Source organism: Carex rostrata, chromosome 25 (genome assembly GCF_964058835.1).
Source record: "Carex rostrata chromosome 25, lpCarRost1.2, whole genome shotgun sequence".
Taxonomy (NCBI): Eukaryota; Viridiplantae; Streptophyta; class Magnoliopsida; order Poales; family Cyperaceae; genus Carex; species Carex rostrata.
This window is the reverse complement of record NC_135942.1, coordinates 442,256-468,804: the sequence shown is the minus strand read 5'-3', so window position 1 is coordinate 468,804 and position 26,549 is coordinate 442,256. Positions and strand designations below refer to the sequence as shown.

Below are 26,549 nucleotides of genomic sequence, written 5' to 3'. Positions count from 1 at the left end.
TAATCGCTTGGCGATACTCTGTTTGTTCGAAGAGCGCATCCCAATATTTACAACACTGGAATTAGGTTGAAAAAAATTCGGTTCGCTTGTCCCGAACCGAGGTCTTGTTCAACGTGCTGGTACGAATTTTCATGTATACAAAAAATAAGTTATGTATATTTGAAAAAATAATTCTGTACAAATGGAAAAATAGTTAAATTTTGAGCGAGAGAAATTTTTTCACAAACAATCTTTAGGTTGAACAATTGATAATATATGTTTCTGAATTCTTTTTTTTTTTTTGAAGAAAATTCGTAGACAGTTTTATTAATAAACAGTTACAAAGTAGCTATTACATAAAATTAGACAACTATTGTATGTAAAAATACATAGCTAAACAAAACAAAAAACACATATCAAATACAAATTGATCATTCTTACTTAATTAGAGTGATAGAAGTCTAACAATAGTTTCCTTTGTACGTATATCACAGCCGAGAATGCACCGAATCTAAATCAAACTGAGAACTGAATCAACTGAACCAGAACAGTCACCTATCAGCTGAGAAGGCACTGAATCAAATCAGTCTGAGAATTAAATCAACCAGTCCAAGTGGGTCCCAAATCCATCCGGTGTTCCACGACAGTCACCTCGAAACAAAACGAGAAAAAAAAGAGGTGAAGAGTAGTACAAAACACCACATAACATTATCATCACAAAAAATGAACATTTATTGCTAAACGGAAAATTTATTCTACTATGTATAAAGTAATTATATGTCATTCCACCTAATCTTTCATTATCAAAAAGGGAAAGAAGAGCTCAAGAAAAAAAAAAAAAAAAAAAAGCAAATTGCTAATATTAGAGAATAAAATTCTCAAAAAGATGATACAAAGAGCAATGATCAGATCCACGAAGTGAAATCACCAAAAAGATAAAATCCGCTAAATAGAAGCACATGCTCGAACAAAGATAGAGCATGAGTAGTGACCACAGAAACACCGACTCAAAAGATGTATACGGAGAAGGAAAAGAGAGTGGATGAGCGGAGGTGTCGCCCAGACGATTAAAAGTCGCCCACCGCTTTTGGGTCAGCGGGACCGCTTTTTTTTTTTCATATGTTTCTGAATTTTGACACAGGACAATATGTTAGCGAAGCTGAAGGACTTTAATGCCTTGTTCCAAAATCCCATTGAAGAATGTAAATTAGGAAACATCGGAGTACCTCCTCCAATTTGTAGGTCTAATCTGGAAAGAACTAGAGGGTCGCCACGTATGTTGGTCAAAAGATCAAAAGACGTGCTGTTTCGCCAGCACACCATACCATGCATCATTATTCATTATCTTTTTATCAGATGTGCCCAATCCTCTGCATTAACGGAACGTGCGTTAATAGATCCAGACCGTCCGATTGAGATCCGCACTAAATATTAAAGGGCTCCGTGTGGGCCAGATTGGCTCTGATCCAGATCAGACGGCTGAGATCCATTACTCAAAAGATGCTCTTTTGAGTTAATGCAGAAGATGCGAGCTCGTATTTTGCCGCTGTCTGCCGACTCCATAAATTCCGATTCTTATTTACAGCATTAAAATGAGAGAAATGAAAGCTGGAGGAACATCCTTCCTAAAATTTTCAAAATTAATAAAATCGCAATAATTCGTCGAAAGCGCCGACTCAATTATACCGAATTGGACTCTCAACTCCTCAGCTGCAATGAACCGCAATAAACCATTAACATCCATGAATACAATATGAAATTAATTTTTAATTTTTTAATACTATAAATATAGATTTAAATATATTTTTTTAAGTAAAATTTGAAAATCAAGCAATCCAATTATTTAATATTAATATGTATATAAAAAAAATTTATCCGAAGTACCCGAATTTCACAATCCATCACTATGTGTATTTCCTTTGGCAATAGATCGACTGATTCTCAAAATTGGCCATTACGCTAATAACTGGGATACAGAAATGATAATTATATTCTTACTGGGCATAACTGTTGAGCATTTCTACTTTGTCTCTGTGGTAAAATAAACACCGGATAAATAAAACATTACAAGTCTCTTGTTATTTTGTAGTTTAAAATTGGGTTAACTTTTTACTAATTTAGTACATTAGCACTCCTATATCTAATTGTTATTATAATACAAAAATTTATCGCCCAGTACAATTTTACTTACAAAGGTCACAGCAATGCTAAAATGACCATTTTGCTTGCAAAGGTCACAGTCTCACAGACAGCAAAGCTAAAATATTTTTAAGGCAAGTGCCGACCGAGCATCTTTAAATGCTCCCAAAATTGGCCTCAAAAAAGCGGCAGCAGTACAAACTACAAAGTATAGAACTTTCTCGCCCCAACCAAACACACAGACACCTACATACACCCAGAAGGAGATTAGATCAGGCAAAATAAACAAAACAAAACAAAAAAATGGAAGAGCACAATAACATAACGTACATACCACCTCCTTCGAAAGCATCGGAGGAGGTCCCACAATCAGCAGCGGAGGAGAGGATCAGTTCTGATGTCACCAAAGATCACTCTTTGGAGAATAGTTAGTTTTGCACTTATATTCTTATTCTTATTTTTTTTCATTTTATCGTTAAATTGTCTCTTTAATTGAGGATAGAAGAACTATATATCGTTGCTTTACAACCTCTACTAGTTAATTTCTGGGTGAAAATAACTGAAAGAAAATATGAGAAGTCTAAACCCTATACCCCTTTAATAAATAAATAAAAACATTTGTTGTTGTAATTTTGAGGATTGTTTTTTTTCTAAACCCTAAACCCGTTTCATAGTCTTTTGATTACTTAAATTTAACCCTGAAAAAAAAATGCATACTCACCAGAGAAGATTTGTTACCAGTTGGTATTCCCGAAGATTTATCTTATTTGACCTTCCTTCACTTTGCAGAAACTGAAAGTACCTACTCACCAGAGAAGGCATCAGGAGCTGCAGCAATGGAAAGTACCTACTCACCAGAAAAGGGATCAAGGGCCCCCGCAATAGAAAGTACCTACTCACCAGAGAAGGCATCAAAGGCCTCGGCAACAGAAAGTACCTATTCACCAGAAAAGGCGTCAAGGGCCCCAGTAGGGAGAGGTAAAGGGAATGAAATTACTATTTTTCATTATGCTTTCACGACTGTTTCTGAAAATGAAAATAGTGATATAATTGAGATCAATTTTGCAGAGGCCGGCCTCACAAGGATAGAAACAGACAAGAGAATTTCTATAATCAAGGCATGGGAGGATAGTGAGAAGACCAAGGCTGATAACAAGTAAGATGACCTGATCCAGTCAAATGTATTTCTACTTAAATTTGTTGCATTTTGGGTGAGACCCCATATACGATATACAATTCATCACAGAAAGCTGTGAATTATTTTTAGGTTAAGATCCATTTACTCATTTAGAGTACGGATTGCTACTATAAGAAATTGTGACCAAACATATTAACTGATTTTGCATCATGTGGGTAAGCTCTGTTATGAAATTGTATCATTTTTGGAGTCTTTTTTACTGTTTTTCTTGAAGGCAGTTTGGAATATCTTGATTCGAATATAGACTAAAGTGTAAGATTAAATAAAGGAAACATATGATGGAAACTATGGCAGACAAATCCTAATAGCTACTTACTAGGCAGATTTTGGTTGGAATTTTATTCAGTGTGTATGAGATACTGTGATTAGACATTTTTCTGAGTAATGCTAGAGTTTTACAGTTTTAATCTCACTGGAATTTAAGGCTTACTGTCAGCGTTATGGATTTTAATAATTTTTGTGAGTATCCCTTAGTGGTGCTACAGGACTGAAGCTTTTCTTACTTGGCTCTCTTAGTGGTGCTGTATCCCTTTTTATGAAATATGCTGGGTATTTATAAGAGTTTCAGATCTTTAGTAATTTTACTAAGATGCAAAAAAAACAGAGCTCAAAAGGAGATGTCATCAATTCTCGCATGGGAGAACACAAAGGGGGCAGATATTGAAGCAAAGCTGAAGAGAAAGGAGGTATATCTGATTTAGTCTCTTTTCAACCTTAGATTTTAACTATTGTCAATGGATAAACAAACTTCTTGAACAATATGCACAGGAAGAGTTAGAAAAGAAGAAGGCAGCGTATGCAGAGAAATTGAAAAACAAATTGGCAAAGATACATAAGGAGGCAGAAATGAAGAGAGCTGACGTAGAGGCTCAGCGTGGGAAAGCATTGATTGAAGCACAAGTGAAGGCGGCAAAGTATCACAACACAGGTGCCGTTCCAAACAACAAAACATGGTGTTGTGGTACCAGCACCTGAGTATATGTGAAAAGTCGAAAAGAGGTTTTTGAGGGAATTATCAATCGTGAGTTGTGGAGTGTGCTATGTTTGTAAATGGTTTGGCTGTTCCATTAAGATTAGATGCACATTTGGGTTCCTCTCCTTTTATTAGGATGTGAGTTACTAAGAAGCTTTTGTAAATATAACCGTTACATTTGTGAGTTAAATCTGTTGGAGTTTTGAATCATAACACCTGTTAGGATCTCAACCGCATTTTTTTTTCAAATCATTGTCAATATGCATGTATTATTATGCTAACATGCTATATAGGGGATTTAGCTGCTGAATACTTAAGTGCAGCAAAAGGATCCGACTTTTGTGAAAGCGCATAAATTCTCTCTATTAGCTGGTTTACCACAAGAATTCCATTTTATAAACATAGCTGCAGTTTAAATTCCCTTTACTGAAATTGAATACAATGAACGATGACCAAACAAAAACAAACAAACACCATTTATACAACTCCACTGACAAGTATCAATTCTTTAGTTTACTAGAAATCAACATGATCTTTCCCTACTATGATGTTCTTTAAGATATCAATTTCACCAAGATATCAAGTAGGTGTTAATCCATAAGGCCAATCCTGATCTCCCACAAACCAAAACTTTAACAGAAGGCGCACAGCTAAAAACAAGATGACTAACAGTAGGAAGGCAATGCGCAGCTTAGCCATGAAAACAGGATTAGTCAATCTCACTGTGCTCTCACCAATCTGCCCCCCTTCAAGCTGCTGGACTGCTGCCTCAAACATTGCATCCATTATTTTCTTTGTATCATCAGTGATATCTTTCGATCCACTGATCTCGGCAAGTGCTTTTTTAAGCAGATCGGAGGCTGATATCACCCTTTCACCTTTCCCTTTATTCAGGCTTTCAGCATTTGCCTTGGGTCCATATGAGAGAGGTTTCTGTTGGTTGAGAAAAAGAAAAAAAAGAAAAAGAAAAGAAACAAGGCCTTAAAGAACAATAACAGTAAAGGAGAAATCATTAAAAATGGGGATTTGAATATTTTTTGGTGAACCGAATAGAGATTAAGCAGAAATCGCACATGAGTACTAAGAACAAGGTACCAATATAATATAAACAATAATGATACCCATTCCCAGAGTTCATCTATGGTTCGATTTGACAATCTGAAGTTTTACGCATTTATTTGCCTAAGAAATAAGATATCAGCTTAATCCTCAGTGACAGTTAATATGTTTAAGCTCAAAGCATCAGGAATGGTACTTTTGAGACTGAATTGATTCGATCTAAACTGTAATTTACAGTCAGTTTTAAGAAATCATATTTAGACAAAAAGACATCCTGGTAAAAAAGTTAATTGTTGAGATTGAACATACCTGAGCTGAATACTCGGATGTGGATGAACTAGCTGAGGACATAGCTAGATGAGACAGATCTGGCAGGTTATTCTCTGACCCAGCCAAGCAGTCTGAATTGGAGATTAACTGCAATTGCAAAGATGAAAATAAACTCAGATTAATAGAAAAGGACTCTGATTAGCTTAAGATTGAAAGAGAATACTCAGATTAATAGCAAAGAATAAAAGAAGGAAAGAAAGAAATTCTGCTCAATTTAGGAAACACTGAAGTTGTGTGTGTGTGAGAGAGAGAGAGAGTGACCTTTTCCTCAACTGTGATGCTGCTTAAACCCGATTCACCAGAGATCATCAAAGGATCGGGCAGATCTGACAAGAGATGCTCAGATGCAGCCATGAAATCCGTATCTAATGATTTCGGTCTGATCTGAAAGTTTGAGAGGAAGATTAGAAATATTAAGCAAGTGTTGATTGATTTACAATTACAAAAAAAATCTTATGGAGGTTAGGTACAGAGAAGAAGGCACGAAAAACATAAATTCCTAGAGAGAGAGAGAGACCTTTTGATGCCTTGGAATGGCGCTCGAGCTCAGATCGGAGGTTTTGACGTGGGAAGGGAGAGAGGTGAAGGCGGGAGTCGAATTTTCCCTCGATTTGGATTTTGTGAGAGGTTTAGGAGTTTGAAGAGACGACTTCATCTCGCTCTCTGTGTCTCTCACTCCCGATTAAGCAAGTGCTTGAATTGAGAGAGACGAATCGCGTATATATAGGTGAAACGCAATAGAATTTAAATTTTGAATCCGTTTCCATTCACGCGAAAAAGGTTGATCATGCGGAAATAATACTCCCGCCTAAAACGAACGAACGAAAGAAAAATGGGGCGTTGCGAGAATCGAACTCGCGACCTCTCGCACCCAAAGCGAGAATCATACCACTAGACCAAACGCCCTCATATACTTAAAAACCAAATAATATAGATCAATCTCTATGAAATTAAAATTTTCATTTCGAAACAAACAGACTGGCTAACAATTTGCGTGACCGACGTGTCCGGTGCCTGTCGGGGACAGCGCAGGGGACAATATTATTTTTTCTTTGAGAGTCGTGCAGAACGTATTTGAACGGTTGAGATTTTCCAGAAAAAAAACGCAAAAATTGAGATTTCTCAGAGGATGCGAATTCCATAAACTGGACGTCCAAAGTGAACAGTACACGGCCTTTCCTCTAAAGTCTAGGCCATGTTTAATTGAGAAGACTCGACACTTTTAAGTCATAAAAAGAACAAGTAAAATAGGAATAAATGTAGTTATCCGGAATAAGTTAATGGATTAATTTACACTCCAACTCTTCGGATAAATTAACTTATTCCGCATGTAGCGCTCACTGTCATATAAAGCAATTCATTCTCCCAATATCTACTCTAGATAGATTAATTTAAACCACGACTTAAATAACCAACGGTGTAAAATATGAGACTAAGCAATCATAATGGATATTACAGGACATTGCAACTATCAAAAACTATCTATAGTTTTACATCTTAAAAATAAAAAAGGCTCGTGTCAATTAACACACTAAAATAAGAAAAAATAGCAACTTGGTCTATTTACTTCGTATTCCAGGAATACCCTTCAATCCCATTTTGAGAGCAGTTTTCCTAAACAGAGGCGGTGGGTTATCTAGTCCAATGGAATGGCAGAACCGGTTGGCCAAGGCAGCAAGCACGGTCTTGTCGCGGCCAATATCCCCTATTGAGTTGTAGTACCCAAGCCATGCATGGTATGCAGATTCTTTGATGGTATTGTCAACTTTTTTTATCGACTCTTCAACCTTTTGTGAAAGAAAATTGTGTCAACAGACCGCATCAGTAAATACAAACAGTATGTTACCAGGTTTTCAGGTACAATTTCAATACAGTATAAGCAAGTTGGATGCATTTTGATTACAGCTCTTAAGGAACCAACACAGGCAAATAGACAATTTCACGTGCACCCCTGAGTGCTACAAATTATTATACCATGTAAAACAACACTTCTTGTGCATGCTCCTCACAAAGTATAGGAGCATATAAATCCACCTTGAGTATTATCCTTCTCACCTATGACCTATCATATACATGGAATATCACATATCTCCAAATTATTCTCTCTCTGTAGAGGTGAGGAAAAAGCGGGGAGTCTGGATCCTCTAAACTCACTCAAATTTTGAGTTCAGATCCGGACTGTCCAATCAGAATTTGGGCAATCCAGCCCGAGGTGGAATGCACACAATCCCTTTAATATTGGTGCCAAAACAGATCTGACGGTCTGGATCTAAACTCAAAATTTGAGTTACTTTAGGTGATATGAATTCAGAAAGCCCACTATGGTCTATGGATGTCTTTTCAAAAATAGAACTGGAATAGGAGAATATTTTCCCTGTTTTGCCCATGCCTGTGATACTTCACATGTGTTTACTTCATGTCTTGCAGACGACGACCAAATTTATTTTTTTGGGTTGGCAACAAAACATGGAAGATCTTTCCATATATGAAAATCAGTGATGTCTTAAACCCTAACCTTGTGCTTCATATCTGAATCAAGCCGAGGCACTTGAAGCTTCTCTAATGGGAGATCTTGTATATCGTTCAAGAAATACTCTTCAAAAGGAGCCAGCAATAAAATTCCTTTCCCACTTTTACTAACGCGACCTGTCCTTCCAAGCCGGTGTATGTACTGCTCTCTATCTGAGGGAATACCAACCTGGCAAAAAAAGCAGCAACACAAGATGCATCACATAACCTGAAAACATTGAGGGCAAGAATGTGAATACCTGATTTTGACAAATCTGATTCCCCTTTTAGTATCTATATGAATTTAACAAAACTTCTAATTGGCATTCAATGTGACCTCAGAAAAAACCTCCTTATTCTACTTTTTACCTTCAGAGAAAAAATGATGCTAACATATTAATATCACAAGATATGGCCAAACGACTCCTGCAGAAGTGCAATCAGCACAACAACTATCATTTAAGAGATAGATACCAGCACCTACCAGTGGAGATCGCAATTTATTTGTGCAGCACAACCCAAACATTTAAAATATAAAAAAATAAAAAAAACTAATTTGAAGTACCCAATTTGGTAACAAGCAAGATACAGATAAGCTAGGGAGAATTTGATATGAGTTTACCTGAATTACAAGGGTAACATCAGGATAGTTAACCCCACGAGCAGTGACATCAGACGTAATTAGAATGAGGCGGTTGGACTCCCTGAACTCGTCAGATATGCGGGTCCTGTAAAGTTGGGGCTTCCTTGAGTGTATTTCTCTAACATTCAATTTTAGGTCTCGCAGCATTACAAAAGTGAACTCTGTCACCATTGCTGTTGTACAAAAGACTACTACCTGGAAAATATATTGTGATGTCAGGTTCTACTTCTTCATTAAATAAAAATGCTCATGTAGAAACATGCACATCCCTGCACTGCATAGAAAACGAATAAACTTAACACTTGTCCATATTTTTTTTCTTCTTCAATTAATATACCAAACTACCCTAGATATGCCATTCAGTCCACAAATCATCAAAGTAAATGAGGCGCTTGGAGATGGCATACTAGTAAATTAATAAAGAAACAATTGGAAGAAAAGAGGCCAGTAGCACCAGGGAAAAAATGATAAGTAAAAAGGAAAGATAGTATACCTTATAATCTGGTTCTTCCAAAATATGTTCTAACAAAAACCGATATAGCATATGAAAATGCATCTCATGTGGTACTACAAGACATGACTGGAGCACCTGCAAAAAACTAATAGGTCAACTCATGGATGCCAAACATACTCTCGAGAACATGAAACCAATGCAATAGTATTATTTTTATTTCTTATAACATCCAATTACTATGTTTACCCTTGAAAAAGGAAAAACATTTCACAATCCTTAGTATATAGAAAGTATCTCCATATACCCTCTTTTATCTCAATTTCTTCAAATTAAAAGAAAAGAAAAAAAAGAAAAAACCGAAGTATTGCTCCTGTCTCCGTCATTAAACTACATAGGACAGCGGTCTCGAGATTTTTCCAAGAAAAGAAGGGGTATGCAAAAAAACTTTTAAGCTTGATGTTTCTCATTTTGTAGGGATGTATGCGGTAATTTAAGATTTGGCTGGTATAACTGAAATCATCCAAAAGAAAGGTTAGCAGAGGTGGTGGTAGATTAGAGGTAGCAGCACCAAAAAAAGAACACACAATTGTCACATAACTTCGTCAGCAAGTTATCAAAAGCTGGATTTTCAATTTCTAAAAAAAAAAATTCAAAGAAAAAGAAAAAATAATATTGAAAATGCTTTTGAGAGCAACAAATGTAAAAGAGGATTCCTTAGAAGGTAGAATCTGTCGCTCATCATGGGTGCATCCACAAATACATAATCCCTCTTTATGTAATAAATAGTAAGGTACCTGGGTAGGAGTTTCAACTCCCAAGCCAACTGTATCCACAAGTACATGATCCCTCCTTAATACAAGCTGAGACACCCGCCTTACCTGTTATAAATTAACAAATGCATCCATCTTAAATACCATATCTAATGTCCTGGGATATCCTGCTGGATTGACCATTTTATAACCATAGGTGCTTTTTGTTGTCTGGTTCTGTATTAAATTACATACCAGTCATACTTACAATCCACACCAGCTCGGCCACTTCATAGTTTTGTCGACCTATTTTGTGTTAGGTTGCAAAATGAGAACTAATGTTTGATTTGATTGAGTTCGAATTCGTTCAACTGAGTTTTTGTTGCACAAATGTAGGATAAGTGAAAATTAGATGATGCTGAGACTTGTAATAGCACAATCCAAGGTAAAATGAAGATAAACTTTGGGCGAATTACAGATTTGCAAAAGACCAAATTTCCAGTCTCTACAAGCATATAAAGCAGATATTACAGTTCTTTGCCACACCTATCATTCTCCATACATAATTTCAATTTTTAGACAATAACAAAGGAAGAGAACTGGAAAAAAGATAGAAATAGAATACCTCCTTGGGAATTGTGGCTGAGAACAACATAGATTGCCTCTGACGTGGTAGGCAATCAACAACCTTTTCTATATCTTTTTTAAAACCCAAATCCAATAAGTGATCAGCTTCATCCAGCACAAGCATCTTTAAACCCATTAATCGAACAGAAAACCCTGTTTTATTGTCTATATGGTCTAGTAGCCTACCAGGCGTTGCCACTAAAATCTGAAGTGGAACAATCATGCAAAAAAGGCAAAACTTAGTCCACTGAATAACACTAATGCTTTAATCTACTAACAAAACCAATGATTTTTATACATTTTCTTATTTGTTATACTAATTTCTGTATAAATTAAACTTCTTTTATGTCATGTTTCACGAGTAAGATACCATCTGTAAACATTATATCATTTTCGCGTGAAATAATAGAGAATGTTTTTGTAGAATTGTACAGTCTATTTGATTCAGCATGGAAACATAATTCCTCTATTAAGAGTTAACTAGGATAAATTAGGCAGTCTCGTCAGTTTATGATCAATCTCAATTCTTCATTCAAAGGAATGGTAGTATAACACCATGCTTTACCAGTCACACGTGCATGAGAAAACCCTTATAAAATATATATTGAAGTAAAATAAAACCTGGCAGGGGTTTGATTCGAGCTGCTTCAGGTCAAGCTTGAATCTGGTGCCACCAACAAGCGACTGAACGCCAATCCCTTCATGATATCTGTTAAGAAGAATACAAAATAGCAATAAAAACTATTACTAAAAGCTTTTATTTGTACAGCATTTCCTAGGTTAGTATACATAAGCAACGCTCTACAAGCAAGAGGTTCTGAGATCAAAACCATCAAGGCCCTTACTAATATCAATGCACGCGAGAAAAACTAATTATAGAAACTATAAAAAAATATTTTCTTGCAAATAAAGCCAACATCTTGCAATATGCACAGATTTAGCCCATTTTTTCTCATATTTGAAATAGACACCTACGTTTCCTCCAGATATTTGAAAATAACAAGCCCTTTAGATTAGCATCATGGGAAAAATTTATTCAGTTAGAAGTAGACAATTTTAGCGCTGCTTCTAATAAGCTTTTTAATCCCTAAATCTGAAGTTCACAATCAACACAAGGAAGCAATTCGGTTAGAAACAATGGCCTTTAATATTGCATATAATGCAAAAATACCTACTTTAAAAAGGTAAAAAGCCTTATCTGTCACACTTATCAGATTAAGCTGTTTGGGGAATAATACCAGTACCTTAAAAGCACTTTTGCCTCAGCTGTCAGTTGAATAGCCAGCTCTCTTGTGGGGCAGAGAACAAGAGCAGTTATAGGAGGTACACGGAGATTCGCGCTCCTCTCTTTTGCCTTCAGTACTGCTTCGATTGCTGGGATCTGTTTATCTTTAATAGTAACTTTTATTAAAAAAACCTCATTCGTCAAATTAGAAAATTTCATAAATTGGTATCGGATTTCCATACCATTTCAAATGACCCTATATTGGTATAACACTATGTATGCACTGGTACTGTAATACTAACGAACTTCTAGCCCTTTTTGTCTTTCACTCTTTTTCTTGTCTAGTTGCAAAAATGAGGCTTAAATAGACTACATGAAGGCTGAGGCTAAGAAACATTCAGATAATTTTGGTACCATCTGGACTGATGCCAATAAGTTAGCCTTGACTGATGTGCATTTACTAAACACAATACATTACACAAGTATCATTCCTTGGAAAATGTTTCTCTAAATTATGAACATCATGTACCAGAAATGCAATAGTCTTGCCAGTCCCTGCTCTAGCTTTTACTAAGACATCTTGACCTGCATGGTATTAAAGAAGGTAACTGCAAAGTTAATTTATTAGAAACAAAAGAAAAGAAAAGCATGAAGACAAGACAAACAAATAGTGATGATTTAGTCTAGAAATATCTTTGTTTACAACTAGGTATCTGACAGTAACAGTCCATACTATTTGTCAAATTAGAATAAACTTACATCCTCAATACATTTTCTTAAAATAATTGACAAGTTAAAGGAAAAAACTCATAATACCTTCTAAGCCAATAGAAAGAGAAGCCTCTTGCACAACAGTTGCATATACATACCCAGAATCAGAGAGCGCCTTTACTGTCAGAGGAGAAATCCCAAACTCATCGAATCTGAAATGAAGCAATGTTTGCAAAATGAAGCAATATTGTAGTGAATGGCTCATTGTGTTTCAAACTGCTGGAAGATATATAATTTTTTTTTCCTTAAAAATAAACCTAACCTTTTCTTGGAAATGACGGACTCTCCCTTCGGCTTTACCCATCTTTCCTCCATCCTTGCTACCTCCTTTCTATTGCTAAACTCATCATAAATTTGTTGTATCTCCTTGGATCGCCACCTCCTTCCCTCACCCGGCGTCTTTTCCCTCTTCACGGACTCAGACACTCTCAAAGCTGCACTACTGAACATTGGAATCCTCCTAAGACCCCTGACTGAATCTAGTTCTGATTCCGATTCCATTCCTGATTCCTCTTCGCTCGATGGATTGCCTCTCCATTTTCTTGCAGCAGAGTATCCCCTCTTCTGAACAAATGAACCAGCACTGAGTTGAGGAATCCTGGGTGGATTTTCTAGAAGCTTCTTAGGTGGATCACGAACGGGTCCATCATCTTGGTTCCAAAGATCCTCTGCGCCAGGTTTGGTGAACCGATCCGCGAGAGCCTTGATATGGTCCTTGGATTCGGGCTGGCTCAGGTCGGGTCGGGTCCCAGAGCGGAGACGAGAGAGATAGACCTGTTTCTCGGTGCGGAGGAGGCGGTTTGCCTTCCCGCGCGCTATCTTCTCCTGCACGCGTTTGTACTGCCACTTAGTGAGGCCCCCGGGGAAAGTGCGGGGCCCACCTCCCATAGAACGGGTTAGGATCAAAATTTGTGGGAGTTGAAGGACAAGTGACAGGAGGTGGTCGGAGCCGGAGCGAGTACGGAAGAGGAAGGTGGAGGCCATGGCTTTGCTCGGATTACTAGAGTAGAGTGGACTGGGTTTAGGGTTTAAGGTTTACTGCTGGAGAGGTCCAGTTTTGTGACACCTGCTGTCAGATCGAACCATCGGCATCCCATAAGAATCTACAATTCTACGGTCTACACAGGTTCTAAATAGCTAGCTATAGCTTTTCCGGACTATGAACACTAAGTTATAAGATAAAATTGCGCTAACTCAGCTACGACCGCTATAGCTATAATAGCTGACCGCTATTACCGTTATATGAGACCCGCTATAGCTACCGCTATGCTACATGGTTTTTTTTTTGCAATTTATATGGACTTCTGTACTTCTATTCTTATTTCTAATGCTACATGGTCTTCTACGATAAGTATACTAAACCAAACTATATGCTTCTATTTTTATTTGTGATTTATTCTATCATTCTATATCGAGAAATATTCAAATACTAATTTTTCATTTTGATTACTCTTTTTATAGTATTCATTTGTAAAATTATTATCGTTCGTTTCAATTGAAAGCTGATTTCGATTATTATTATAATTATAAAATGTTTAAATATGTATATTGACTTCATTTACCTTATAAAATTAATTGCTCTTTGTCTATTATAATATGTAATACCATGAAGTATAAACTATTAAGTAATGTTACTTTTTATATTTTTTTCCTTCTTATTTGCGTAATTGATAAAAATGATAGACTTAGATTAGTTGTCATTTAGTTGTTACATCAATTCTCTAATATTGATTATGTTGATAATTAGTAGAAATATAGAATATAAAGTTTGAAAAGGGAAAATCGCTATGTGTGATAGCTTCCGCTATAGCTACGCTATTCGCAATAGCTTTTTTTTTTGGTCTCCTCGCTATGCCGCTATAATCGCTATTTAGAACCTTGGTCTACACTAATCAAAAGCGAGGAGGTGGTTTAATTGGCGAGAAAAAAGTTCTATAGTTACTGTACTCAAAGTCGAGAATTTGATTCTCCCTCACAACTTCGCAGATTTTCAAAAAAAATACAATCTATACTAATCACAGAAAAGCGTTAAAAAATGCAATCAGTATTTCGTTCTCTAAATAAATTATATATTGTAATTAAAAGAAGATTTTTTTAAAAGGACGTAATTAATATTTACATCCTAAACCTTAAATTGTAAACTCGAAATTTTTATTAATAGAAAATTAATTAATTAAATATCGATAATGGAGAACGAATCTGAATTTTTTTCGAGATATAAGGAAAATGTGATAGTGTATAATGTCATCTGAACGTTATAGACTATCATGGCCTGATTAGTGCTAAACTAATTATCCTCCCTTCTAACTAATAATGGACGTATTCTCTACCATGGTCAGAGGGTGGCTGAAAAAAAAAATGCTGGACACGATCAGGAGCGGATTCAGGATTTTGATCAGGGGTAGGCACAAAATATTGATAATAGTATACTTTTTTTGTCCTAATGAATCAAAGCAAAATAGTTGATAGGGATCTAAAAAAGTCACGACACAATCGAATACGTCACGGCACGATACAGTTCCGTCACGGCACATGTGCCAGTTACGTGTCGTGATCATCTTTCAAAAATTTGACATGACAAGGCACGCCACACAAAAGATTTGATCACGACACATAGTCACGTGCAATTAGGACCGTTAGATCTTAATCGAATGGTGAATAAACTAACCTAAATTATGAAAAAAAAAGTTAAACATGATAAATGTGACTGGTCACGTTTGGACACGTCACGTGTGGTCACAGCGTGATTATTGTGTTGTCACTATCCACATGCTATGAATATCCTTTCAAATTTAGTCACAGTACAACATGTGATCCAAGTTATGGGGTAACTAGTAAAGACACAGTACATATTTATATCCTTGATAGCATACCTCTTTTTTCTCCTAACAAATCAACGATTCTTCTAAGTGGAATAGCGAATCAGACTATGTCTTTTTTTTTACGCGAATTAGTTTGGGTTGACTTTCTTTTATGTGTAATTTTCTTTTACTGGACCTGGACCGTAAATTAAATTCAAGAGTATGCACTATATCCATTCAAAAATAGACATAAGTATAAAATACCACTGGATTCCAATGTTCATAACTAAGCAACAAAAGCAGCTGGATCATCTCCATCATCAAAGGGGATTGCGATATACCACCATGTGAAGATCTGCTGATGCGCACTCTTCATTGGGGTCTCAGATCTGCAGTGGGATAGCATCAAGCTAAAAAAAAATTGAGTTTAGATTAGGCCCATTTGTTCCCCTTTTACACGAATATTAAAAGAGTACGTGCATTCTATCTTGGACTGTATTTGCTCAACCATATGATCTAAAATATTTTATGATATTTTATGAGGAGACTAAATTATATAAAATATTTTACAAAAAAAATTCAATTCAATTAAATTTCAATATGTATAACTAAAATCTTGAAATCATAGGACTACGTGGCTTAGCCCCTTATTAAGTTTTAGATCCGTCTTTGAATTTTACTGCGTTCAAATAATTAGATTTTGGTTTTATTTAATCAATCTTTCATTTTTGAATTATTTTGGACGATAAGCTCCGATGAGTTGCGAAGTAAAATGCGTTTTTACTTCTCGCCATATTTTCATTTTAAAAGTCCAAACGACCGATCTGAACCGTTAGATGTGATCTCCATATTGAAATGTGATTGGAGACCAAATTTTTACATTTTTTGAAATTTTTTTATTATTTATTAAGTAATTTTGAAAACTGTTGTTTTGCTGTGAACAGTAAAAAACAGTAAAATTTTCTGGACCATCGGATCAGCGATTTTCAAAATTGCTTAATAAACAGTAAATAAATTACAAAAAATGTAAAATTTGGTCTCCAAGCACATTTCAATATAGAGATCATATTGAGCGGTTCGGATCGGTCGTTTGGATTTTCAAATCGCAAAATATGAGTGTGAAGTAAAATAGTCGCTTTATTTCGCAACTCACCGTAGCCCATCATTAAAAATTAAATAAACCAAACAAATTAAAATAAACTTACATGACATGTTAGTAACTATTATATTAATATTGCAATGCCGCACATATTAATACATGGATTATCAGTTAGCATTTATATTATGGTTGTAAATTATTTTGTTATACTAATTCAGTTTTACTGAAAGAAAATCAAATTTAGACTTGATTTGTTTAGTTCAAAAAATAGAACGTACCTATTGAAATCTCAAACTTTAGTACTAACGTTTTGTCGACAGAATATTTTATTTTTTAACATTGATTTTCTGCTTAAATAAAAGAAGTAAAACATTATTATTAAAGAATTTTTTCTGAGAAAATGCTCTTGCTAAGTTTTGAGATCTTCGCCAGATGTTATTTTTTGATAACAGGCATATAAATTGTTCATTTCATTAGATTGAAACCAGGAGTTAATTTACAAGACAAAATAGCATAACCGTGACTTAGCACAGTGAGCTAAATAACATGTTATTTCTTTTTCTTTTTTTTTAATGCTAGAAGAAAAAATGGAATCAAGCCGTTAGTTATGGAATTCGCATCTCCTAAAATATCTCAAATTTTGAACTAAATTGTGGAAAATCGGACCGTTCAAATTCTTCAGATTCAATTATTCAAAGCATGCCCAAGGGCTTTTGTGAGCCATAAAATTGGTCTAACTCGGAGTGAACCGGCTCGTTGTGAGCCCTACTCCTGCGTGCCGAGACACATTATCAATTGCACAAGATTGCCGCACAAAATCCAGTCTCAATCTAGTTTTCCCGGTAACCCGTTTCCCTGCATCTTAGATCGTTGCAGTCTTGCAGTTAATAAATCATCAGAACAAATTGTACGAAGAAAAGACAAAGAAATGGAGGGCAGAAGAAGAATTCTAGTGGTCGGAGGCACAGGCTACTTGGGCCAGCATCTTCTCCAGTTCCTGGCAACCTCGAGATCTTTTGAAATCGCATTCACCCACCACCGTCCGATCCCTCCGCAGGAGCTACTGGACGCACTCCCTTCCGTCAAATCCTTCCAAGTCGACGTCCAAACTGGAGAAGGCTTCAATGCTGTCTCTGCCTCCTTTGGCCAGGTCCGGCATTTCCTCAAACACTTTGGCTGACCTGATTTAAATTCTTTTACGAACTACAATTATTTCTAGAATTGCGCTGTTTTGTTGATTAGAGATCTGAATGCTGTGCTGAAAGGAGTTCCTGTTGTATTATAGGTTTTTATATAAAATAATAAATTAAGCAAAACCAATTTGCATAATGGTTCTTTGCAGCCTGATGTGGTGGTGAACTGTGCGGCTATCTCTGTACCACGTGCTTGTGAAATGGATGCAGAGGCGGCCATGGCCACCAATGAACCCTCTTCCCTTGTAAAATGGTTACATGGTTATGGAAACCGCAATTCTCTTCTCATCCATCTCTCAACTGATCAAGGTATCTGTCTTTTTTGCTACGCAGTTTCCATGTTGTAAATTAACAATAGTAACATCATGGAGAGCTTATACATCAGAAAAAAAAAAAAATGCATGCCCTTTTTAAAGCACAGAAAAAATAATCTGTAACCATTTCCTGCTATATTATTTAAAAGAACCCAAATTACCCCCTTTTCTTGATCATTTGGTAGAAGTAAGAAATAAGAAAAGATTATAAGATCAGGTAACTCGTGTAAGTAGGGAACAAAGAGGTTTTTATTCCTTTTTAAAGTAATAACTTTGTTTTGTAGGGTGATGGTACTTTTAATGCAGGGGTAAACATGACATTTGATTTTTGGCAGGTTATAATTGGAATTGTTTTAATCTATGCAATATTTGAATGATTTGCCTGTTTAAAGCATGAATTATAATGCATACCCTTAAAATTGAGATATTTCATGTACTATGGTCTTACAAGGACACAGTAAGGTAGAAATATCTTAGCTAACTTTGAAAGTTTTTAATTTTTTCTTTTCAACCTGATTAAACTTCTTTGGTAGTCAGTCATGTTTTCTTCATTTCTGAAACAAGGTCTGATCAGACTTAATAATTAACAGTATATGAAGGTGTAAAATCATTTTATAAGGAGGAGGATGAGACTATTCCAGTGAACATGTATGGGAAATCTAAAGTAGCAGCAGAGAAGCTTATTACTGAGAAATATGAAAATTATGTTATTTTGAGAAGCAGCATAATATATGGACCGCAGACTATCTCTCCAGTTGCCAGGTCCCTTCCTATTCAGGTCACTCAGTTTGCATGTGTCTTTTTGTTTTTTAAAATTTTTAATGGAAACTTTATGGGCTAGCAACCATTTTTTAATGAAAACTTTATGAACTAGCAACCATAGAGCCAGCACAAACCAAATTTTACAATTAAGTTTAAATCAATAAAAAATCGAGCCTTGGTGCCTGTCAGTTATGCAATTAAGCTAAAACTCTGTGGCTTACATTAATTATTTTAAAATTTTGTTTTCTCAAATGCAGTGGATGGATAATGTTCTTTCACAAGGCAAAGAAGTTGATTTCTTCTATGATGAACATAGATGTCCGATTTATGTGAAAGATATGGTACATACTATCTCGTCTCTGACAAACATGTGGATATCAGGTATGTATCTTCTAATGATACTTTTACTTGGTGCACATACAGTGACCCTGCAAAACCAGAAAATATATTGTGTAATCATACATCATACAAAACATTTTCTATGATTTACCTAGCTCATTTCACTGGATGTATATGGTATATTTCAGATTTTGCTGGTATACACAACAAACCTTTCTTTTTCTGAACTCTTTTGTTATGACATGCCAATCTAAGCTAACTTTAACTTTCTAAACAACCCGAATTCAACAGATGGGAAAAAGATGCAACTTGTAATAAATACTGGGGGCCCAGATAGGGTCTCAAGGGTGCAAATGGCTGAGTCAGTTGCACTCCACAGAGGATATAGTTTCTCTCTCATCAAATCAGTTTCTGCCTCTTCGGTTTGTAGCCCTCTTTCTACTCTCTCATCTCTTTACCTTAGCATCACTAACCTTTGTCAAGAAGTTGTAACTTGTGAGTCATTTACCAAGTGGCAAGATTATATAGGTCATGCGTTGTTACTGTGTCTGTACCAACAAATCAATAATCTCTCAGGGTTGTTAAGAAAGAAAAAATAAGAAAAATAGGCCCGAAAATTGAATTCTGAGACCAAACCAGTAATTATGCTCTACCGAAATCTGGTCTTGCAATATATTAAATTCTGCAGAGTTTTGGAGCGGTGATTTTCTTCCTATTGACCATATGATTCAGACTCTTTGTAACCATGTTACTTCAGTAAACTGTCGAATGTATTAGTTGATCAATTAACAAACAGAAACAGAAGTAAACAGCAGGAGAAACAAATGACATGAACAGCAAAAATTATAATGATTAATGGAGGTTAAAAATTTGCAGATTAATCGAGGGGTTGTATCCCCTGCAGATATATCAATGGATATAACGAGATTGGTGGAATTGCTTGGTAAAAAGCCTTCTTCATTCCATGATGGTGTTAAAGCAACACTTGAAACCATTCCTATTTCATGATTTCACACACATTACTTTTATTTCTCTTTTCTTTGTTTAAGTCTTTCTAGGTATTAGTTTTATTCAAAGATAAAGGGGTGCAACTTGTGACTTCAAAGTCTTTCAAATGAGATCTGCAAACGTATGCAGAATAAAAACAAAAGTTACATGAGAGGGATTGTTAAGTAGCAAGCACGTTAAATTTAAATCCTTTAGGCACATCAAGTTGATGATTATCCTGTGACCATGAAATGCACCTTTCACCTAAAACATTACTAGCTTGTAATGTATTTTTGGGTAGCTTCAAAGTTGTATTGAAAAAGGTACCTTTTTAGAAGAATTCTTGTCGATTCTCGTAATGGGAAACTTTACATAGTATAGAGCATGCTCCTGGATTTGGGTACCTTTTTTTTTTCTAATTTGAGAAAAGGATGCTTCCTTATAGGATAGAGCATGCTCCTGGATTTGGGTTGCTTTCCAAGTCATAAACAAAAATTGGTTGTCTAGGCCACCCCTGAATCTTACAATTACTTTCTTCCACCGTTTCTTCCTTCTCTTTTTCCTTTTTCTTCACCTCACCTTGCTCTACTATGTCTGCTCGGCCAATCCTTTTCCTCAAAGTTTTAGTTAAGTTTACTGAATCGACACCATCACCGGTAACAACCAAGCGCTTCTTTTCATCTCCTTCTAGGGCTATTGATTCTACTCCTGTTTAATTATTGAAATCAAGAAAGTTATAGAATTGTTTACATCAATTTAAAATAAATGTATATGTTAGTTATGTCTGTTGAAGCAGCTATTTGCATTGCTTTGGACCGGCTCTTGTCGCAGTGCATTTGCACCTCAATAACTATTTTGTTCTGAAACAAAACAGCCCAATATTAATTACATTAGATATTCAAAGAAGAGGAAGGTTCAAATGCCTTTAGATTTTTTTGCTTTCATTGTACCTCTATTTTTTAAATATTAATAGCTCAAATTTTTAAAACATAAATGTTAAAATAAATCTGTTAGTTTCTCTCTGTGTTCATTAAAAAAATATCACATTTTAATTTGGTTTTATGTGAATCAATAAGTCAAAAAATAAACATTTAGAAATTATCCATATTAATACATTTTAACAAGCTCTTGATGACAATCAAAACAAAGTTAAAATGCAATAATTTTTGACACGTAGATAGATAAAATGATATAGACCATATCTAACGGTCTTATTTTGACTTTTAAGTTTCAAATTTTGAGCTATAAACATTTTTAAAAATAAAAGCATGACGGAGACAAAAAAAAATAAAGAGCATTTGAACCCTCCTCTTAAAAGAAACTTCTATTTCATTCTTTTTCTTTTTTGGGTATATAGTCATCTCAAATTTATCAGTAAATTAAGCGGGACCAAACTTGCAATTTGTGATGCATATGTATGCTTTCATGTTTGAATTGATCAATTACCATGTTGCTATATATTTTCTTGGTAATTTAAAGTACATAATAAATATACTAGTATCGTGCTAATATGTTGCAACGGGAACATATTATAAAAAAACAAAAAAATTCATATAAAATAATATATTTTCATAAAAAATTAAACTAAATAACAAATAACATTCTTTAAATGACATCTACATATAAATAACATTATTTAAATGACAAATTTCGTCAAATTACATACATGTTTTTGTTTTTGTTTTTTTGACATATTTTTATACAAAAATATTATACTAAATGACATGTTAAATGTCAAATGATATTATTTATATAAAAAAAAATGAAAAGACATGAACATATGACCAATCAATTATCAATCAATTTAAAATTTCTTACATGACATTTAAATAATGGAAATAAATTAGGACCAAGATGATACAATTTGCATGTAGCGAGTATATGTCTTAATAAATTTAGACATCTACACGTGGAAAATCATCGAAAAGATACATAAAACCAAAAGAAGGTAAATTATTTGATTTGGAGGGATGATATTAAATCTGAAACTTCATCTTTTAATCACAACCGTTGACAGATAAAGACATTTACGTACTTAATATAAGAATGAAATATCCGATCGGCAACCAAACTTGCAAAATAAAATTTTAAATTGAAGCAAATATTTATTTTTAGAGCAATAATAAGTGGCCATTTTTATTAATATCCCTAAAAAACTAATTAATTTAAAAAAGGCCCCTGTGTACCATTTTTTTTTATTTTTGCCCTGACCGCCTGGGCTTCGGGCGGCCCAAAATACCAAATGAGGCGCCAGCCCCTAGGGCGCCCCATAAGGCCAGTGAGGTGCCAGCCCCCCGGGCGCCCCGCGGTTTTTATTTATTTTATAGATCTTAGTATTTTGATTTAAATAATTTTGTGAAGAAATTTTCTTGTTTAGAGTGTATGCCAAAAAATAAGACAATAGTTGATTTGAAGTATATTTTAAAGAACTAAATTATTGATTTGATTCCTTAAAATTTATATGCATACCAAAATCATTAACCATAGACAATAGTTGATATGCAATACAAACTCAAAAAGATCGAATCAATTAGAAAGTGTCTAAAGAAATCAAATTCAAAATTTTTTCATGCCATTAAAAAAAATCCATCTTTCAGATTATTTACAAAATATTTAATACATTTCTATAATAAAAACTTTTACCATAGATTTTGGTTATAGTCATTTTTGCACTCCAGTTTTTCTTTTGTCATCGCAACTACAGTAGAAGAATGTTATATTATGGTCTCCACTAATTTTATGGCCTTCTTTTTTCAGTCACTGCATTAGTTTATGCATCAACTTTCATAGGTATAAATACTTGAGAAATAAGAGATTAATACTTGCAAAGAAAGATATTAATATTTTCGTGCGTAACTTGATATGATGATCCTCTCTTTTCAGTCCTCCAATAGTCTCCTCGTCAACATTCCTCTAATGAAGTACTGGGGATTGATATAGGGACTAAACTGCAAAAGTGATTGCACCAGCATGTAGAGCATTCAAAAATACACAGAATTGATATAAATTTCAACTTATTTGAATTTTTCTACCATTAGTTATGAATTTTCAAAGTTTAATTTTTGAAAAAACTTTAAACAGCCATAACTTTGGCTAGGAAAGTCGAATTTACGCGTATGAGCACTTTTTGGAAAGGAGAGGACGAGACGGATCCGATTTTGCCTCGGTGGTACACTTGGCATCGTCATATCGGAAGCATCAGAATTTCAAAAAAATGTCGTTTAGTGACTCAAAAATTCAGTTTAAGTTTTCGTTCGACGGTAGGCATTAAAAACAGCGATTTTCAAACCATCTTAATAAATAGTAAAAAAATTCAAAAAAAATGTAAAATTTGTTCTCCAAGCATATTGTTCGCTTCTCAGAGTGTGCTTACAAAGTTCCAAATACAACTAATTGTACTTGTTTTAAACCTTGAATCCACTCACGTCTAGGATTGCAAGTGTACAATCCTATCCGTGTAGTAAAATAAGGTATCGATCCTCAGGGACGGTTAAACTCAATTCTAGACTTTCACAAATCCAAGTTAGGTACTAGAAGTTTGAAGAATTGGGTTTGATTTGTTTCAATTTCTAAATTTCAAAAGACAATTCAATTAAAGGTAAATGAAAGTGATTAAAAGGTTTGGTTTTGAATCAATTATAAAAGGTGTTCTTAGGGTTTCAGACTTCATCTCCAAACTTTTCCTTCTCTGGACCTATCATACAACTCGCATCATCTCTGATGCGACCTGTGTGATGCGACTCGCATCATCTCTGATGCGGGTCGCATGACCCTCGAGCAGAGCTGACATGAGTTCGTATCTAAGTTGATTTCTTGTGCGAGGCTTCGACCTGTGGCTCTCGCCTACTGGTATCTAACCTAGATTGATTGTCTGGTTAACTAGAAGTATCTATAACCTCTCGATAATAGAAATTTTACCTCTCGGTTACTATTGATCTTAGATCTACTTCAAGTGCTCAATTACAATTACAAGATACATCAAGGCCTAATTACTAGAAGAGATGCTATAGACATCTAACAGTAGACAATCAAGAATCAATCAAGAAATCACAATCAAGCAAACAATGAATACTCAAACAACAATCACACAAGTTCAACATTAGATCAAAACATCATTCAACTCAAAGAAAAGGTTTGGAGATTACATCTTAACCCTAAGAAACAGGGATCTACTCAAGCATAACAAAAGTAAACATGAAAGAGAGAGAGAATAAGCAAATCATGATGGAGCTCGAAGATCCAAAGTAGATTGGAGAGGATCTTGAAATCTTCCCTTCTCTTCTTCTTCAATCAAGCTCCAATCTCCTTCTTCTCTCTTGATCTTCGCTCTTTTTGTGTTCTGGAATGTAGAGGGGGAAAAAGCTCCCTTAATTCTGGCATAGGACCTCCTTATATAGGCAACAGAGTTGACTTTGGGCTTGTCAGATTTAATTTGAACTGGGCGGCAACAGTTGATGCGACTCGCATCAGATGGTCTTCAAGAGAGAGCAGTGAGGGTCGCATCGCAGGTCGCTTTGGGCTTGGATGCGACTCGCACCAGATGAATGCGACTCGCATCAGAGCTTCCTGAAGTCTGCCAATTGCCTGATTTTACCCAATTTCGCCTGATTCCTGCAAAGTAAGAACCAAAACTTAGCAGTACCACATTCTATGGATGTTCAATGTAAAAGGCACCCTTTGTTGGTTCAAAACATAGATTTTCGTATGGAAACAAGTCGAAATGATAGGTCTAATAATGTGATAACACATATTTTAATATAGATTAAACATCTAACGGTTTAGATCGGATATTTGGACTTCGAAACTAGAGATATGAACACGAATTAAAATGCCCCGTTTAATTCATGAAGTAGCATAGCCTTACTCTACATGTATATATATGTATATGTATATGTATATGTATATGTATATGTATATGTATATGTATATGTATATGTACATATTTATACATATATACATATATTATAAAAAAAAATTGTATATATGTATATATGTATATGTGTATCTGTCTATGTGTATGTGTATATGTATATGTGTATGTGTATATATGTATATGTATATGTATATGTATATATGTATATGTGTATGTGTATATGTGTATGTGTATATGTGTATATATTATACATATATTATAAAAATCGGAAAAAAAAGATATCAACAAGCTGTTAAAACTTAAATTTTTTTGAATAAAAGCCAAGTCCTTAATTAGTATTATATTTAGACTCGTGATATCCAACTGACAAATAAAATCAAAGTTCACCAAAAAAAATAAAAAATAAAAATCATAGTTATAAAGAGTTACGACATCACTTCATAAATATATCAAATGTTTTATTTTTTGGCATACACTCTAAACAAGAAAAAATTTTATTTACAAAATTATTTAAATCAAAATACTAAGATCTCTAAAAATAAAAATAAAAAAACCATGGGTCGCCTGGGGGGCTGGCGCCTCATTTGGTATTTTGGGCCGCCCGAAGCCCAGGCGGTTAGGGCAGAAAAAAAAAAAATGGTACACAGGGGCCTTTTTAAAATTAATTAGTTTTTTAGGGATATTAATAAAAATGGCCGAATAATAAGTGAAGATCGTAATAGTATTATTGAAACATATATTTATATACGACAGTACTAAGAAATAATATCGTCTGCCAAAAAATATACTAATTATGTAATTAATGGTGTGGGTTTGTTGTAACTTGCAACATCAATTGAATTGACAAATGAGACCGTATCTATCTTTTGTCCTCTTTGCAATATGCATAGCATGATAAAATAAAATAAGCTATTTGAACATAATAGAATCCACGAAAAACGACAGCAACAAAACACTATTATATACAAACTATAATGAATTTAAACATACCTTCATGCGGTATCTTCTTTCAGAAACAATTATGATTATAAGGTTAATAGGGAGATGATTGGGAGAATGCTACTGCCTACTGGCACCGAAAACGAGGTAGATTTTGTAGAGGAAAACCCATTGACCGTTTGTTATAAAGAAAGTTCAAAGCAATTAAGTAATTAGTGCTATCCTTTTTAGTTTTTGGTTGGGAAAAATCATTAATGTAATCGGTTTTAATCGACCCGTTTTGAACGGGTTGACCGAAGAAGAAATGACTTGGAATGAACCCAGTCTAGCTTTTGAATGTGTCATATATATCATCAGTCGCTTTTTTTCATAAGATATTCAAAGGTACTTTAATAAAGTTAGTAATAATAATATTAATAATATAATCATGCATGTACAGGTAAATTTCCAAACAAAAGTTAGATTAGTTGCTTCGTAAATGGTACAGGCGTGGGCCGCGTGGCCCTTATTTTTTTCTCAAAAGAAAATATACAATATGAATTTCGCAATGAATAATGGGTAAGGGTGAAGTCAGTATGGATAATATC

The 26,549-nt window shown here is 34.8% G+C and overlaps 4 protein-coding genes and 1 non-coding gene across 5 annotated transcripts; 2 read left to right on the top strand and 3 right to left on the bottom strand.

Annotated features, from left to right (window-relative positions):
• Window positions 1-2,306: 2,306 nt before the first annotated feature.
• LOC144543965 (remorin-like) lies at window positions 2,307-4,469 on the top strand. The gene is made up of 5 exons (XM_078292411.1): window positions 2,307-2,545; window positions 2,908-3,096; window positions 3,187-3,274; window positions 3,921-4,002; window positions 4,085-4,469. Exons 1-5 carry the CDS (start codon window positions 2,422-2,424, stop codon window positions 4,289-4,291), a joined length of 690 nt encoding a protein of 229 aa, XP_078148537.1. The 5' UTR covers window positions 2,307-2,421; the 3' UTR covers window positions 4,292-4,469.
• Window positions 4,470-4,831: 362 nt separating this feature from the next.
• Window positions 4,832-6,456, bottom strand: LOC144543618 (uncharacterized). Its single transcript, XM_078291948.1, has 4 exons — window positions 6,196-6,456; window positions 5,940-6,062; window positions 5,658-5,765; window positions 4,832-5,222 (listed from the first exon to the last, which is right to left on the bottom strand). Exons 1-4 carry the CDS (start codon window positions 6,331-6,333, stop codon window positions 4,869-4,871), a joined length of 723 nt encoding a protein of 240 aa, XP_078148074.1. The 5' UTR covers window positions 6,334-6,456; the 3' UTR covers window positions 4,832-4,868.
• Window positions 6,457-6,512: 56 nt separating this feature from the next.
• Window positions 6,513-6,584, bottom strand: TRNAP-UGG (transfer RNA proline (anticodon UGG)). Its single transcript has one exon. It is a non-coding gene; the product is annotated as a tRNA-Pro (tRNA).
• Window positions 6,585-7,124: 540 nt separating this feature from the next.
• Window positions 7,125-13,681, bottom strand: LOC144543722 (DEAD-box ATP-dependent RNA helicase 48-like). The gene is made up of 11 exons (XM_078292096.1): window positions 12,918-13,681; window positions 12,701-12,807; window positions 12,414-12,469; window positions 11,904-12,040; window positions 11,281-11,368; window positions 10,658-10,864; window positions 10,078-10,161; window positions 9,323-9,418; window positions 8,809-9,024; window positions 8,194-8,376; window positions 7,125-7,465 (listed from the first exon to the last, which is right to left on the bottom strand). Exons 1-11 carry the CDS (start codon window positions 13,637-13,639, stop codon window positions 7,238-7,240), a joined length of 2,124 nt encoding a protein of 707 aa, XP_078148222.1. The 5' UTR covers window positions 13,640-13,681; the 3' UTR covers window positions 7,125-7,237.
• Window positions 13,682-17,387: 3,706 nt separating this feature from the next.
• Window positions 17,388-20,523, top strand: LOC144543936 (NAD(P)-binding Rossmann-fold superfamily protein). The gene is made up of 6 exons (XM_078292382.1): window positions 17,388-17,705; window positions 17,898-18,057; window positions 18,653-18,840; window positions 19,082-19,205; window positions 19,455-19,585; window positions 20,040-20,523. Exons 1-6 carry the CDS (start codon window positions 17,484-17,486, stop codon window positions 20,169-20,171), a joined length of 957 nt encoding a protein of 318 aa, XP_078148508.1. The 5' UTR covers window positions 17,388-17,483; the 3' UTR covers window positions 20,172-20,523.
• The last annotated feature ends 6,026 nt before the right edge of the window (window positions 20,524-26,549 follow it).